Source organism: Tachypleus tridentatus, chromosome 11 (assembly GCF_004210375.1).
Source record: "Tachypleus tridentatus isolate NWPU-2018 chromosome 11, ASM421037v1, whole genome shotgun sequence".
Classification (NCBI taxonomy): Eukaryota; Metazoa; Arthropoda; class Merostomata; order Xiphosura; family Limulidae; genus Tachypleus; species Tachypleus tridentatus.
This window is the reverse complement of record NC_134835.1, coordinates 12,971,988-12,985,783: the sequence shown is the minus strand read 5'-3', so window position 1 is coordinate 12,985,783 and position 13,796 is coordinate 12,971,988. Positions and strand designations below refer to the sequence as shown.

At 33.9% G+C, this 13,796-nt stretch overlaps 1 protein-coding gene across 4 annotated transcripts in view; it reads right to left on the bottom strand.

Moving 5' to 3' along the window:
• LOC143231678 (cell adhesion molecule DSCAML1-like) overlaps positions 1 to 13,796 on the bottom strand; it is a 305,444-nt gene that overhangs the window by 32,467 nt on the left and 259,181 nt on the right. For all 4 annotated transcript variants that reach the window (XM_076466263.1, XM_076466260.1, XM_076466261.1 and 1 more), the window contains exons 2-3: positions 7,801 to 8,136; positions 4,101 to 4,211 (exon numbers count right to left, since the gene is read on the bottom strand). In XM_076466263.1, the coding sequence (XP_076322378.1) occupies positions 4,101 to 4,211; positions 7,801 to 8,136 (447 nt within the window). The remainder of the gene's footprint in view (positions 1 to 4,100; positions 4,212 to 7,800; positions 8,137 to 13,796) is intronic.

The following is a 13,796-nucleotide window of genomic DNA, read 5'->3' as shown; positions in this document are numbered from 1 at the left end:
TTGTGATGTATTTCTGTGGGATAGGTCACGAAACAAGATAGAACGGATTGTGATGTATTTCTGTGGGATAAGTCACGAAACAGGATAGAACGTATTGTGATGTATTTCTGTGGGATGGGTCACGAAACAGGATAGAACGTATTGTGATGTATTTCTGTGAGATGGGTCACGAAACAGGATAGAACGTATTGTGATGTATTTCTGTGGGATGGGTCACGAAACAGGATAGAACGTATTGTGATGTATTTCTGTGGGATGGGTCACGAAACAAGATAGAACGGATTGTGATGTATTTCTGTGGGATAAGTCACGAAACAGGATAGAACGTATTGTGATGTATTTCTGTGGGATGGGTCACGAAACAGGATAGAACGTATTGTGATGTATTTCTGTGGGATGGGTCACGAAACAGGATAGAACGTATTGTGATGTATTTCTGTGGGATGGGTCACGAAACAGGATAGAACGTATTGTGATGTATTTCTGTGGGATGGGTCACGAAACAGGATAGAACGTATTGTGATGTATTTCTGTGGGATGGGTCACGAAACAGGATAGAACGTATTGTGATGTATTTCTGTAGGATGGGTCACGAAACAAAATAAAACGTATTGTGATGTATTTCTGTGGGATGGGTCACGAAACAGGATAGAACGTATTGTGATGTATTTCTGTGGGATGAGTCACGAAACAAGATAGAACGGATTGTGATGTATTTCTGTGGGATAAGTCACGAAACAGGATAGAACGTATTGTGATGTATTTCTGTGGGATGGGTCACGAAACAGGATAGAACGTATTGTGATGTATTTCTGTGGGATGGGTCACGAAACAGGATAGAACGTATTGTGATGTATTTCTGTGGGATGGGTCACGAAACAAAATAAAACGTATTGTGATGTATTTCTGTGGGATGGGTCACGAAACACTATATGGGTTCCTTCCCGCTCTTTTATTCTTCAAAGTTGTGGAGAAAACGATAACTATTTTGTTACATATCATGGCAAATTTCTTTCTCAACAGTTTTGCTAGTGTCCTAAACCTTTTAACATAGATTATTCTTGCTTTTCATTAAACGTTTATTTATTATGAATAACCAGGTTTCTAGAAATGGTTACAGCAAACCTGGCTGGAAGATGTGTTGGTGTTACACGAAGAATGTATAAATACCAGGTATGAAATAAAACGTAACTTCTTTAAACAATGTTTTATATCCAATGAGTACATTCTTTTGTCAGACAAACTTTAATGTATCTAGGATTAATATTTCTAACGTAAATTCCCCAATAATGGTTGAACCTCCTCCGACTTGTAATGAATATATCAAACTTTCTCTTCATTTCTTAGTTTTAGAGGCAAAACTAAGTAAAGAGAAAAGGAAAAAACGTAAGCTGAAAGAGCAGAATTTTTGACTCTTAGTTTACAAAGAAAATATAGAAAATAAAAACCAGAAAAAGAACTGGATTACACACTACAGCACTGTGTAACTAAAGAATAAAAAATATTCTGAGTTTACTGTTGTTGTGGAGAGCAGCCTTTATTGGGTCTTTTTTCACACTTCTGGTTTGTAGTTAATGTTATTTTTACTTGAATACGTATTTCAAAAGCCACGTGCTATCAGCTGACCAATCACAAATAGACTTTACTTATTACTTTAAGTTGTATTGATTTTCCTCAAACTAAATATTTCGTTTCTTGAGTTATCGGATCTCAGAATTACTAAGACTAACCCAAGGTTCTCTTAAACTTTTTGAATGAAATTATTTTGTCATTGTTTGTTCTATTTTTAATTTCGCGCAAAGCAACACGACGACTATCTGCGCTAACCCTTTCTAAAGTAGCAAAGTAGGATTAGAGAGAGAGCAGCTAGTCATGAACACTCACCGCCAACTCTTGAGCTACTCTTTCCCAACGTACAGTGAGATTGCCTGTCACATTTTAAAGCTCCTACGACTGAAAGGGCGAGCATGTTTGTCGTGCCGGGAATTCAAACCCTCGACCCTTAGATGCATCCTAACCGCTTGGCCGTGACGGGCCTGTGATATTCGTGAGGGATACTTTGAGGATCGTATACATTAGCCTCTAATCTTGAAATGAGAAGGTAGCTATCTAATAAACAGCACAAAACTCCAACTACTACAATGGAACAGTTTAATTCAACCGTAATTTTTGTTATGTACTTCGGGACTTGAAGTGCTTTGAGAGTTTTGTGGTAACTCGACCGTAACCGAAGAAGGTCCAATTTATAATTCAGCACGCTTAAGTATAGGTCACTACCGTCCCTTAACCTTGGAAAACAATTCACTAATAAGTTTAATTTATGAAAGAATGAAGTGATTAGTGAGAAATAAACCTAGTTAATTACGTAAAACTATTTATAGTAAGATAAATTAGCCAATGTATATTCAAATGTTTTGGTGTGACTTATTTAGATGATGGTCGTCTGATGAAAAATATTCATTATAGTAAAAGAATTTTCGTTCTTGAGTAAGTAAGACTTTTGATGAATTAATTAATTGATCTTTAAATAATATAGTAAAAATTACAACTAAAGTGTACAGTAGAAAAATTTTGTTTGTTTGTTTGAATTTCGCGCAAAGCTACTCGAGGGCTATCTACGCTAGGCGTTCCTAATTTAGCAGTGTAAGACTAGAGGGTTTGTTTGTTTGTTTTTGAATTTCGCGCAAAGCTACTCGAGGGCTGTCTGTGCTAGCCGTCCCTAATTTAGCACTGTAAGATTAGAGGGAAGGCAGCTAGTCATCACCACCCACCGCCAACTCTTGGGCTACTCTTTTACCAACGAATAGTGTGATTGACTATAACGTTATAATACCCCCACGGTTGAAAGGGCGAGCATCTTTGGTGCCACCGGGATTCAAACCAGCGACCCTCGGATGACGAGTGAAATGCCTTAACAAGCTTGGCCATGCCGGGCCTGAGTAGAAAAATAAACTGTTTTATAACGCATGACAAATACATTTCGTGACGTAAAAGATTTTTGAAAGATTGTATGGATAACAGTTGCTACAAAGAAAGGCTAGACGTTTCAAAGGAATAACTCATTTGTTTATTTTTTTATATCTATGATATATATATATATATATTGATCCGAAAATTGTAAATTTGATTTGTCAACTTTAAAAGTAGCATTTCAAAAACGGATGCAGGCAACGACCATGTTTGAATGTGGTGGTGAATTATATCCTATTGAACAGAAAACGTATTTTGAAAAAAGAGAAATAATAGTGAACAGCATATCTCTCTATAGAGACATAAAAAGGAAAAACGGGCAAATATAACTAAATTAACGTTTACCCAAGCACGGGTTGAATAATGACTACTCCAACATTTGGGTCTCGAATTTAGATATTTGTTCTAATACAAGACAAACATGATTTAATTTATTTCGTTGTTTAGAATGTAATATGTTATAAATATCCTCAGTTAGGTTAGGCCTACGTATGGTATTAAGTTAAATAAAAGTCAAAATTACAACGTCGCAGAGCCGGTTTTCTGTTTAGCAGTGAGTGTCTTTCATGATGTTGAAGGAGACAGAAGCAAAGCTTTCTATATTATACAATGTGTTCCATCCTCTTCAACACACAATTATATAATAATGTAACCCTGAAAGCCAATTTGTATTCAAAACAGATATAAACGCGCTAACTCAGTTTTAGGTACTTTAACAATAGAAGCGAAAAACAGCTTTTCAGTTGTCGAACGATCACATGATGTAATTTTATAATCATACGCTTACATATTAATTAACAGTGAATATATAATACTTACAGTAACTAATATTCTAACGATAAAGTTGAATATTATAAAGGGAAAACTCAATTCAAAGAGGCAGAAGACATTTATTGGTGACTGAAGATCGAGGCAAGTGGATAAAACTATTCTAACTGCTCTTATAACTGACAATTGAAAATTTGTAAATTTTACTGCACACACACGCATACACATACACTAGAAGATTGATTGAATCTTATAGAGAGACATGGCCTACTTCGATAAGATGAAAGTATATATACCTTCCTCGAGTACAAACCATGACACTCGCTTTTTTCACTAAAGTCATCCAATTGAAATCAACTTACCCCCAGTGACACTACACGTCAACGTCAAAGATTGTCCTTCGTTGAATGGTCCAACCAGACCCTTTAGTTGTTGTCCGTTTTCATCCACGATAAGTGGTTCTCTGGGAGGAACTGTGATGGTGAAAAGTTTTATTTAAACGAATGAAATGAAGACATGGCTTCAGATGCCACAAACAATGTGAATTATTTTACAGAAACCAATAAACTCAGCAGAAGAATGCAAAGACATGATAATTGTATTAATATTTAATATCATAGTCAACAATGTAAAGTATAAAACAGTAGTTCATGTAAAGACATGATAATTGTAGTAATATTTAATATCATAGTCAACAATGTAAAGTGTAAAACCGTTGTTCATGTAAAGACATGATAATTGTAGTAATATTTAATATCATAGTCAACAATGTAAAGTGTAAAACAGTAGTTCATGTAAAGACATGATAATTGTAGTAAGAGTTAATATCAGTCAACAATGTAAAGTGTAGAGCAGTAGTTCATGTAAAGACATGATAATTGTAGTAATATTTAATATCATGGTCAACAATGTATAGTGTAAAACAGTAGTTCATGTAAAGACATGATAATTGTAGCAATATTTAATATCACAGTCAACAATGTAAAGTGTAAAACAGTTGTTCATGTAAAGACATGATAAATGTAGTGATATTTAATATCATAGTCAACAATGTAAAGTGTAAAACAGTAGTTCATGTAAAGACATGATAATTGTAGTAATATTTAATATCATAGTCAACAATGTAAAGTGTAAAACAGTAGTTCATGTAAAGACATGATAATTGTAGTAATATTTAATATCACAGTCAACAATGTAAAGTGTAAAACAGTAGTTCATGTTAATACATTATAATTGTAGTGATATTTAATATCATAGTCAACAATGTAAAGTATAAAACAATAGTTCATGTAAAGACATGATAATTTTAGTAAGATTTAATATCACAGTCAACAATGTAAAGTGTAAAACAGTAGTTCATGGAAAGACATGATAATTGTAGTAATATTTAATATCATAGTCAACAATGTAAAATATAAAACAGTAGTTCATGTAAAGACATGATAATTGTAGTAATATTTAATATCACAGTCAACAAGGTAAAGTGTAAAACAGTAGTTCATGTAAAGACATGATAATTGTAGTAAGAGTTAATATCAGTCAACAATGTAAAGTGTAGAACAGTAGTTCATGTAAAGACATGATAATTGTAGTAATATTTAATATCATGGTCAACAATGTAAAGTGTAAAACAGTAGTTCATGTAAAGACATGATAATTGTAGTAATATTTAATATCACAGTCAACAATGTAAAGTGTAAAACAGTTGTTCATGTAAAGACATGATAAATGTAGTGATATTTAATATCATAGTCAACAATGTAAAGTGTAAAACAGTAGTTCATGTAAAGACATGATAATTGTAGTAATATTTAATATCATAGTCAACAATGTAAAGTGTAAAACAGTAGTTCATGTAAAGACATGATAATTGTAGTAATATTTAATATCACAGTCAACAATGTAAAGTGTAAAACAGTAGTTCATGTTAATACATTATAATTGTAGTGATATTTAATATCATAGTCAACAATGTAAAGTATAAAACAATAGTTCATGTAAAGACATGATAAATGTAGTAATATTTAGTATCACAGTCAACAATGTAAAGTGTAAAACAGTAGTTCATGTTAATACATTATAATTGTAGTGATATTTAATATCATAGTCAACAATGTAAAGTATAAAACAATAGTTCATGTAAAGACATGATAATTTTAGTAAGATTTAATATCACAGTCAACAATGTAAAGTGTAAAACAGTAGTTCATGTGAAGACATGATAATTGTAGTAAGATTTAATATCACAGTCAACAATGTAAAGTGTAAAACAGTAGTTCATGTAAAGACATGATAATTGTAGTAATATTTAATATCATAGTCAACAATGTAAAGTGTAAAACAGTAGTTCATGTAAAGACATGATAATTGTAGTAGGAGTTAATATCAGTCAACAACGTAAAGTGTAAAACAGTAGTTCATGTAAAGACATGATAATTGTAGTAATATTTTATATCATAGTCAACAATGTAAAGTGTAGAACAGTAGTTCATGTAAAGACATGATAATTGTAGTAAGATTTGATATCAGTCAACAATGTAAAGTGTAAAACAGTAGTTCATGTAAAGACATGACAGTTGTTGTTATGTATGAATATCAGTCTTACATTTACTTAGAACTTTGTATAACCAGCTGATTAACTCTCCTTGTTCATTTCTGTTGAAGAAAATGTTCACTCAAGTTAAAAATGTTTAAAAAATTTACTAGAAACGTTGCTTTATTAACACAGGTTGTAACGACTTTAGTCTCTTGGAAACCTTTTCAAATCTTTAGTTTTAACCAGCGTAAGATATTTATGTAGGTTTTCGTTTGAACTTATGTGCCTTATAGTACGTGACTAAGATTATAGCTTTGATGAATTGAGTATTCTCTAATGAATATAATTTAAATATTTTCCTACAAATTAAAAGATAAATTCAATTCCATTTACTAAGGTTAGGTTCCTTCTATTTCTGTATTATAGAAATATTCTGAATCGTATAACCCTTGAAATTTGGTATGTCGTAACACAAGAAATATGGTGATTAATTTAATTAAAATATAATTTAAGTATCAAACACAATCTCTTTTGTAATTAGTATTGACTCTCTGAAGAACAACTGTTCCCTCCCTTCAAAGAAATCAATATTTGCTTATTTTCGTAATTACAGTGGTTCGTAAACATTAGGCTGAAATATAATTTACATAGAAGTATTTGGATAAAGTAACGTTTCTTATCAGAAGACAATCACAATTTATGGTCATTAAGAGACTAAAGCAATTGTCAAGGATTTTAATAAGAATTCTAATGACCATAACTTTAAGCATTTAGTGAGTATGACCTATGACCTCTGGAATTGATGAGTTAGATTTACAAATTGAAAATGCATTTGTTATACACGTTTAATGTTAATTTGCTTTTTTGATTTCGCTTCTACAAATTGCATCTCTGACGTTAACAGACCAGTAAACCGTGTTGTAATAGTTACACAACCGATGAATTAAAAACCAATTAACAGAAGACGGCGAATAATTTTTAAACATTTGGTTTTGCTTGTTGTTTGATTGGGTAATTTTTTTTTTTTTTCAAATACAGTTGCACTTGAGCAAAAATATTGTATTCTATACTATATACTCATATTAATGTAAATTCTGAAATTATGTGTGTCACAAAATCTGCAACTGGTATAATAAAAGTGATTAAGAATAATTACCAGAAAATATAATTTTATCAAATAAGTTAAAATATTTTCTTGTTAAAGCAAACAAACCATCTCTCTCATACATCCGGGTAACTCTTGTTTATCCGGATATCTCTTACTAGACTAAATTTAGTCTTGTCATATTTTACTTTAGTTTGATTTCTCGGTCACTTACGTGGGTGATGCTTTAATTTTCTTTTTGGCCTGTTTTGTGTGATGTCTTTTTTTTTTATCGTTCAATATAAGACGATGTTCTCGTTTTCTTCGTTAGGTGTCAGAAGTAAGAAAGATCGTGTATACAATTTATATGAATAAATACACTTACAGATATGAACTTAAATTGTATTAAATTATTTGATAGACGCAATAGATTAATAAATACCTATCACTTTCAACGTAATGACAGTGTTGACAGTCCGGGCCTTATGGAAGTCCACTCGACACCTGTATTCACCGGCGTCATCTTCCTTCACTGGATCCAGTTGGAGAAAAGCTGGTCTGTTGATCATGTTAAAATAGGCTCGGTTCTCCAGCTGAGGACCGGACGACTGGTGGGCTTGGTCCACGTCACCCCGACGGGAGTCCAAGGTATAAATAGGCTGAGCTGAGTCATCTTTATACCAGAGGATCAGAGCTGCGGTGTCATCAGCAGAGGGGGAGGATATATCACATGGAAGAGCCACTTTGCCACGTACAACCGCTGTGTACAGGATGGAAGCTGCAATGAAACAGAGGATACACCGCTGATTGTTTGTTTATTGGCTTTTAAATTTCACACATAGCTACACGAGGGCTATCTGCGCTAGCCATCCCTAAATTAGCAGTTTAAGACTAGAGGGAAGGCAGCTTGTCATCACCCTTCCTGCCAACTCTTTTACCAACGAATAGTGGAATTAATCGCAATTTTATAACGCTCCCAAGCTGAAAGGGCGAGCATGTTTGGTGTAACGGATATTCGAACTTTCGACCCTCATATTACGAGTTGGCTTAACCTCCTAGCCATGCTGAGGCCCATCTACACTGTTGTGATCTAATAATTTGAAGCTGGAAAATGGTAAATTGTAAACAGCTTATCATTGTGTTATATTAGAAACAAGATGTAATATGCGAAAGTTTCTAAAAAATTATTTGAAATTCCTCGAAAAGAAATGTCAGAATAACAAGTTTGAACAAAACTGTGCTTGAAGTTTTACTATGCAACAATCAAGGGTAAAGTTTACTCTGTCGAAAAGAGGTACGTTTATGAATATAATATTCACGTCCAAACAGGCTATAACAAAGACTGAGTCAAAATGTTTGACCTTTTTTGACAAATGACAAAACACAGCTGGGATACGGAGAAAATTGCCAAGCTACGTAGAATGCATAATTTGAAATTAAAGATTCGATAAGCAGTGACAATGAGTTGAAATGAAAGCCAAGTTTATGAGCTTTGAGAAGGCCATAAGTGTCTGGAGTCTCTGGATCTGGATCTGGGAAAGTTAAATGAATCGTTTGGAAGAAACTCCAAATTCTTTTAACATTAGAGTTTCATTTTTCTGATAGGTGTTAAATTTTACAATGTGATGTGAAATTCGTTTATCTTTATGACACAATCAGAACTATTATAACGGAGTTATCTTTAACTACCTTCAACATAATTATCTTGTTATCCTTTTTTAAAGGTTCCATAGCTTTAATTTCACGAAGTTTCAGAGTCGACATAATTTTGTGACGTTTACTGATTATGAACATAAGTTGAAAAATATTTGAACAGTTTTGAAATAAAGTTATTCGTGAGAAGAAAGCTGACAGATTTATTTATTTATTTTAATATAACCTTTGACATTTCAATTAGACTAGATGGGTCAATATCATCGTTTAGCTCAAAAAAAATGTGTAGATAGGCCTCAGTTTCAAATCTTTCTTAGACGTGAAACATTTTTGACGTGATTTTCCAAACCACGTGTAAAAAATAGAATTATTGTTTGGAATTATTTTGTGACAGCTCAGATTCATCCGTGATAACTTGACTTTTGGAAATAACTTATTTTAACTGCAGTTGTGTTAGACCCAGAGCTCTTATAAGGGAATGTTTTCTAATGTTCTGTTGTGACGCTATGATTTATGTTGTTGGTTGTCTGTTCAACAATGTCTGTATTACTTGGAGTTATGGGAGACAAACGTACCTCTAATGGTGTTCCAAGTTCATCAATCTTTGGATTAACAAACCTTCAAGAATTTCCTTTTGAAATAACTTGTAAATTTATATCTTACTATGACACATTTCTAGCTTATTTTGTTATCAATGTTTCTCTGCAGTAATAAAATTGCATTGATTGTTTTACTGTTTTCAAAATCCTTTTCATGTTCTTCTGTCTTGTATAACTCAACCAATCAAATACCATTGTATCCATCCGCTGGACTACAAGTTCATTCATTGTAGTTGCCTTACTTGGTGTCACGTTATTATACTCTCTGCATCAAATAAATAAGTTTTCAGTAAGAGTTCAGTTCTGAACGTGATGGTGACGAACTCAAAATGAAAATAACGAATTGCAAAGACGGCCTGACATGAAAAATGTAAACTTTTTATCACACAGCACAATTTTAATTCATCACGTTTCTGTATAGTTGGCTAGGAACAAAGTTTCTAAATGAGGCACTTAGAGCATTTATACATTTGAGGTAACATCTAATAATTTCAGAACAACAATAATGGTATGGTATTATTGAATTATCGTGAGCGTGGTATCCATGGAGTCGATACGTGTACGAAACTGATGACGAGAAATCCGCTTAAGATAAAATTGTATCTCAGAACGGCTCATATGGGTATTAACACTTTTATTGATAAGGAGAGAACAACATTTCGACCTTCCTAGGTTATTTTCAGGTTAACAAAGAGAGAGTTTGCAACTGACCGTCTTAGGGACGAGAATATAAAGGGGTACGAGATTATAGGGGGCGTTGCAGTTCGATGTTAGATTATTAATTATAATAGATATAAACGAGTTCTTTTATATTGGTTTAAAACAAAGTGTTAGTACCCATACCAGCCGTTCTGAGAATGTATGATCGTGTTGTATTATAATGATTTATTGCAAAAATATACTGAGACGAAGCTGCAGATTGAAACTACTAATTATAATAATTTATTTTCATTGTGAAAAACATAACGGAGTTCGAAATTTAGATAAAGATGTGATAAGAACAGGTGATGAAGTTTTGGATAATATTTCTCCTTAAGGCCATTTAGGTATTCTAAAGACCATTTTTATGCTATTCAGGTCTAGTTAGGATCAACCAATCAAATTTAAACGTATCCATCCGCTAGATTTTCGTGTTATCCACGTTATAATTAGTTAATAATTATATTTTGCTTTACGTCTATAATGCATTATCTTGTGCGTATAAGTATGTGTAATGAATTTGTTTTGTTTTTTCGTAAGATTTACAATAGTTTGAAGGGTTTGGAGTTTTGCGCAAAGCTAGACGAGAGGTATCTGCGCTAGCTATCCCTAATTTTGCGGTGTAAGACTAGAGGAAAGGCAGCTAGTCATCACCACTCATTGCCAATTCTGCGGTTACTCTTTTCCAACGAATAGTGGTATTGGCCGTTACATTATAACGCCTCCACTGCTAAAAGGGCGAGGATGCTTGATGCGACGGGGATTCAAACCCGAATTTGAAGGGACGTATGAAAGTCGCTTTAGAATGTAATATATTTCAGGAACTGGTTATTGAAAACTCCAGCAGTTACCTTGAATATTTAGATATAATCTTAAAATAGAAATAAACCACCTTAAAATATTAATATATTTGTAAAAACGGCTCTTTTGGGTTGAGAAAATTTTTTACGTAAAGGAACGAACAACGTTTCGACCTTCTTCGGTCATCGTCAGGTACACAAAGAAAGAAAGATGTAACTGACCGGAAGTTGACCACATGTTTGAAAGGAGTTGTATAACTGTGTGTCGGAATGTAGAGGGCGTGCTTAGATGTTTGAATATAAAATTTTATATTATTTATTTTATTATTATTATTTATTATCTTATTTTTAATATAGGTATAAAGGTGTACCTTTGAATTTATTTTGGGCTTGAGTTGTTGCATAAGTAAGGCTTCTTTAATTTTGCGTTTGTTTATGTTTGTTTCTTTATTTAGTATTTAAGTGTTTTCTATGGTTATGTTGTGTTTATTTGACTTGCAGTGTTCGAAAACGTGTGAAGGTGACTTTTTATGTTCTTTGAATCTGGTTTCCATTTTTCTACTTGTTTCTCCAATATAGAAGTCAGTTACACAACCCCTTTCAAACATGTGGTCAGCTTCCGGTCAGTTACCTCTTTCTTTCTTTGTGAACCTGACGATGACCGAAGAGGGTCGAAACGTTGTTCGCTCCTCTACGTAAAAATTTTTCTCAACCCAAACGAGCCGTTTCTACATATATATTTTTCTCTAAAAGTGGGTTTTATCAACATCACTGACTACCTTAAAGGTTTGTAATAGTAGTGATTCTCTTATGGAAAATGTTAAACTGTGCAAAAGTGAATTGAAAAATAATGGTTATAAGGATTGGTATTTGAAAAGGAATAATAATTTTTATTTAAAAAATGTGAAATTACAGTAAGAAATAAACACTCGTTCACTAAAGCTATCTTGTGCAAAAGCCAGAGGGCGTTAATTGCTCAAGGTCCATCTTGAATTAATTGTTTGTTTGTTTGTTTTGGAATTTCGCACAAAGCTACTCGAGGGCTATCTGTGCTAGCCGTCCCTAATTTAGCAGTGTAAGACTAGAGGGAAGGCAGCTAGTCATCACCACCCACCGCCAACTCTTGGACTACTCTTTTACCAACGAATAGTGAGATTGACCGTCACTTTATAACGCCCCCCACGGCTGGGAGGGCGAGCATGTTTGGCGCGACCGGGATGACCTTGAGTTAACTATATAAACTAACGCGAATATTTTATCAAGTATTCTGGAGTAGAATGACCAACTCCAGGTATCTTGGCTTGAATCAACCTTTCCAGTTTATACTTTAAGAAACTTGTCGAGATAAAAGGGTGGAAGATGGAAGTTTTACGTCGTAGTGTTTTAGTTTTAATTTATTTAAATATTAATTATCACACCCACAATTGGTTGCAGACAGCGAAAGGCAGTATGAGTTAACATACTGTGAATTCAGTTACTCAACTCCTAACCCTTTACTGGTTCTTTTTAATCGGTGACTAGTTTAACATTGGAGTAGGGATCTCATATGATAGATGGAATATCCATTATTTAATTTCTTTAATGCACATTTGTTTATATATGACATTTTAACATTAGAAATAAGCGACTTTATAACACCAATGCTGCTGTTTTCGTTTAATTACAAAAATCAACGTTCCGCTTCACAGTGGGCTTGGCATGGCCAAGCGCGTAAGGCGTGCGACTCGTAATCTGAGGGTCGCGGGTTCGCGCCCGCTTCGCGCTAAACATGCTCGCCCTCCCAGCCGTAGGGGTGTATAATGTGACGGTCAATCCCACTATTCGTTGGTAAAAGAGTAGCCCAAGAGTTGGCGGTGGGTGGTGATGACTAGCTGCCTTCCCTCTAGTCTTACACTGCTAAATTAGGGACGGCTAGCACAGATAGCCCTCGAGTAGCTTTGTGCGAAATTCCAAAAAACAAACAAACAAACAAACAGCTTCACAGTGTCTTCGGGAGCGTTACACTAAAACACAAACCGAAACTCACAGTACAAAGCTTCAAACTACCTTCAGTTTCGGCTTATGTTTCAGTGAAACTCTCCTGAAGAAGTTGTAAAGCGAAACGCTGAGTGTTTACTTAAACACACACACACACACACACAAAACAATTTGATGTTATAAGTTCGTTTATTTCTTGAATAGATCCAATATTTCCGACTAGCTTGGATGTTATGACCTCAGGAATTATCCATTATGACTTCAGGACGACGAGAACTCATAAAGAAAGAATTATTTTGAATTTTAGTCTCATTAAGTTGAGTTAAACATCAATAAATCATTAGTTGTTTGTTTGTTTTTGAATTTCTCGCAAAGCTGCACGAGCGCTATCCGCGCTAGCCGTCCCTAATTTAGTAATGTAACACTAGAGGGAAGGCAGCTAGTCATCACCACTCATCGTCAACTCTTGGGCTACTCTTTTACCAACCAATAGTTGAATTGACCGTTACTTTATAACTCCACCACTGCTGAAAAGGTAAACATATTTGACAATACAAGGATTCGAACCTGCGACCCTCAGAATACGAATCGAGCGCCCTAACCATCTGGTCATGCCGGGCCAAAATCAATAGTTTTGATACAATTAATTACATTGACAATAAATGGGTGATCAAACCAGTGCCACAAAATAGTAATGTTTAATAATTAAG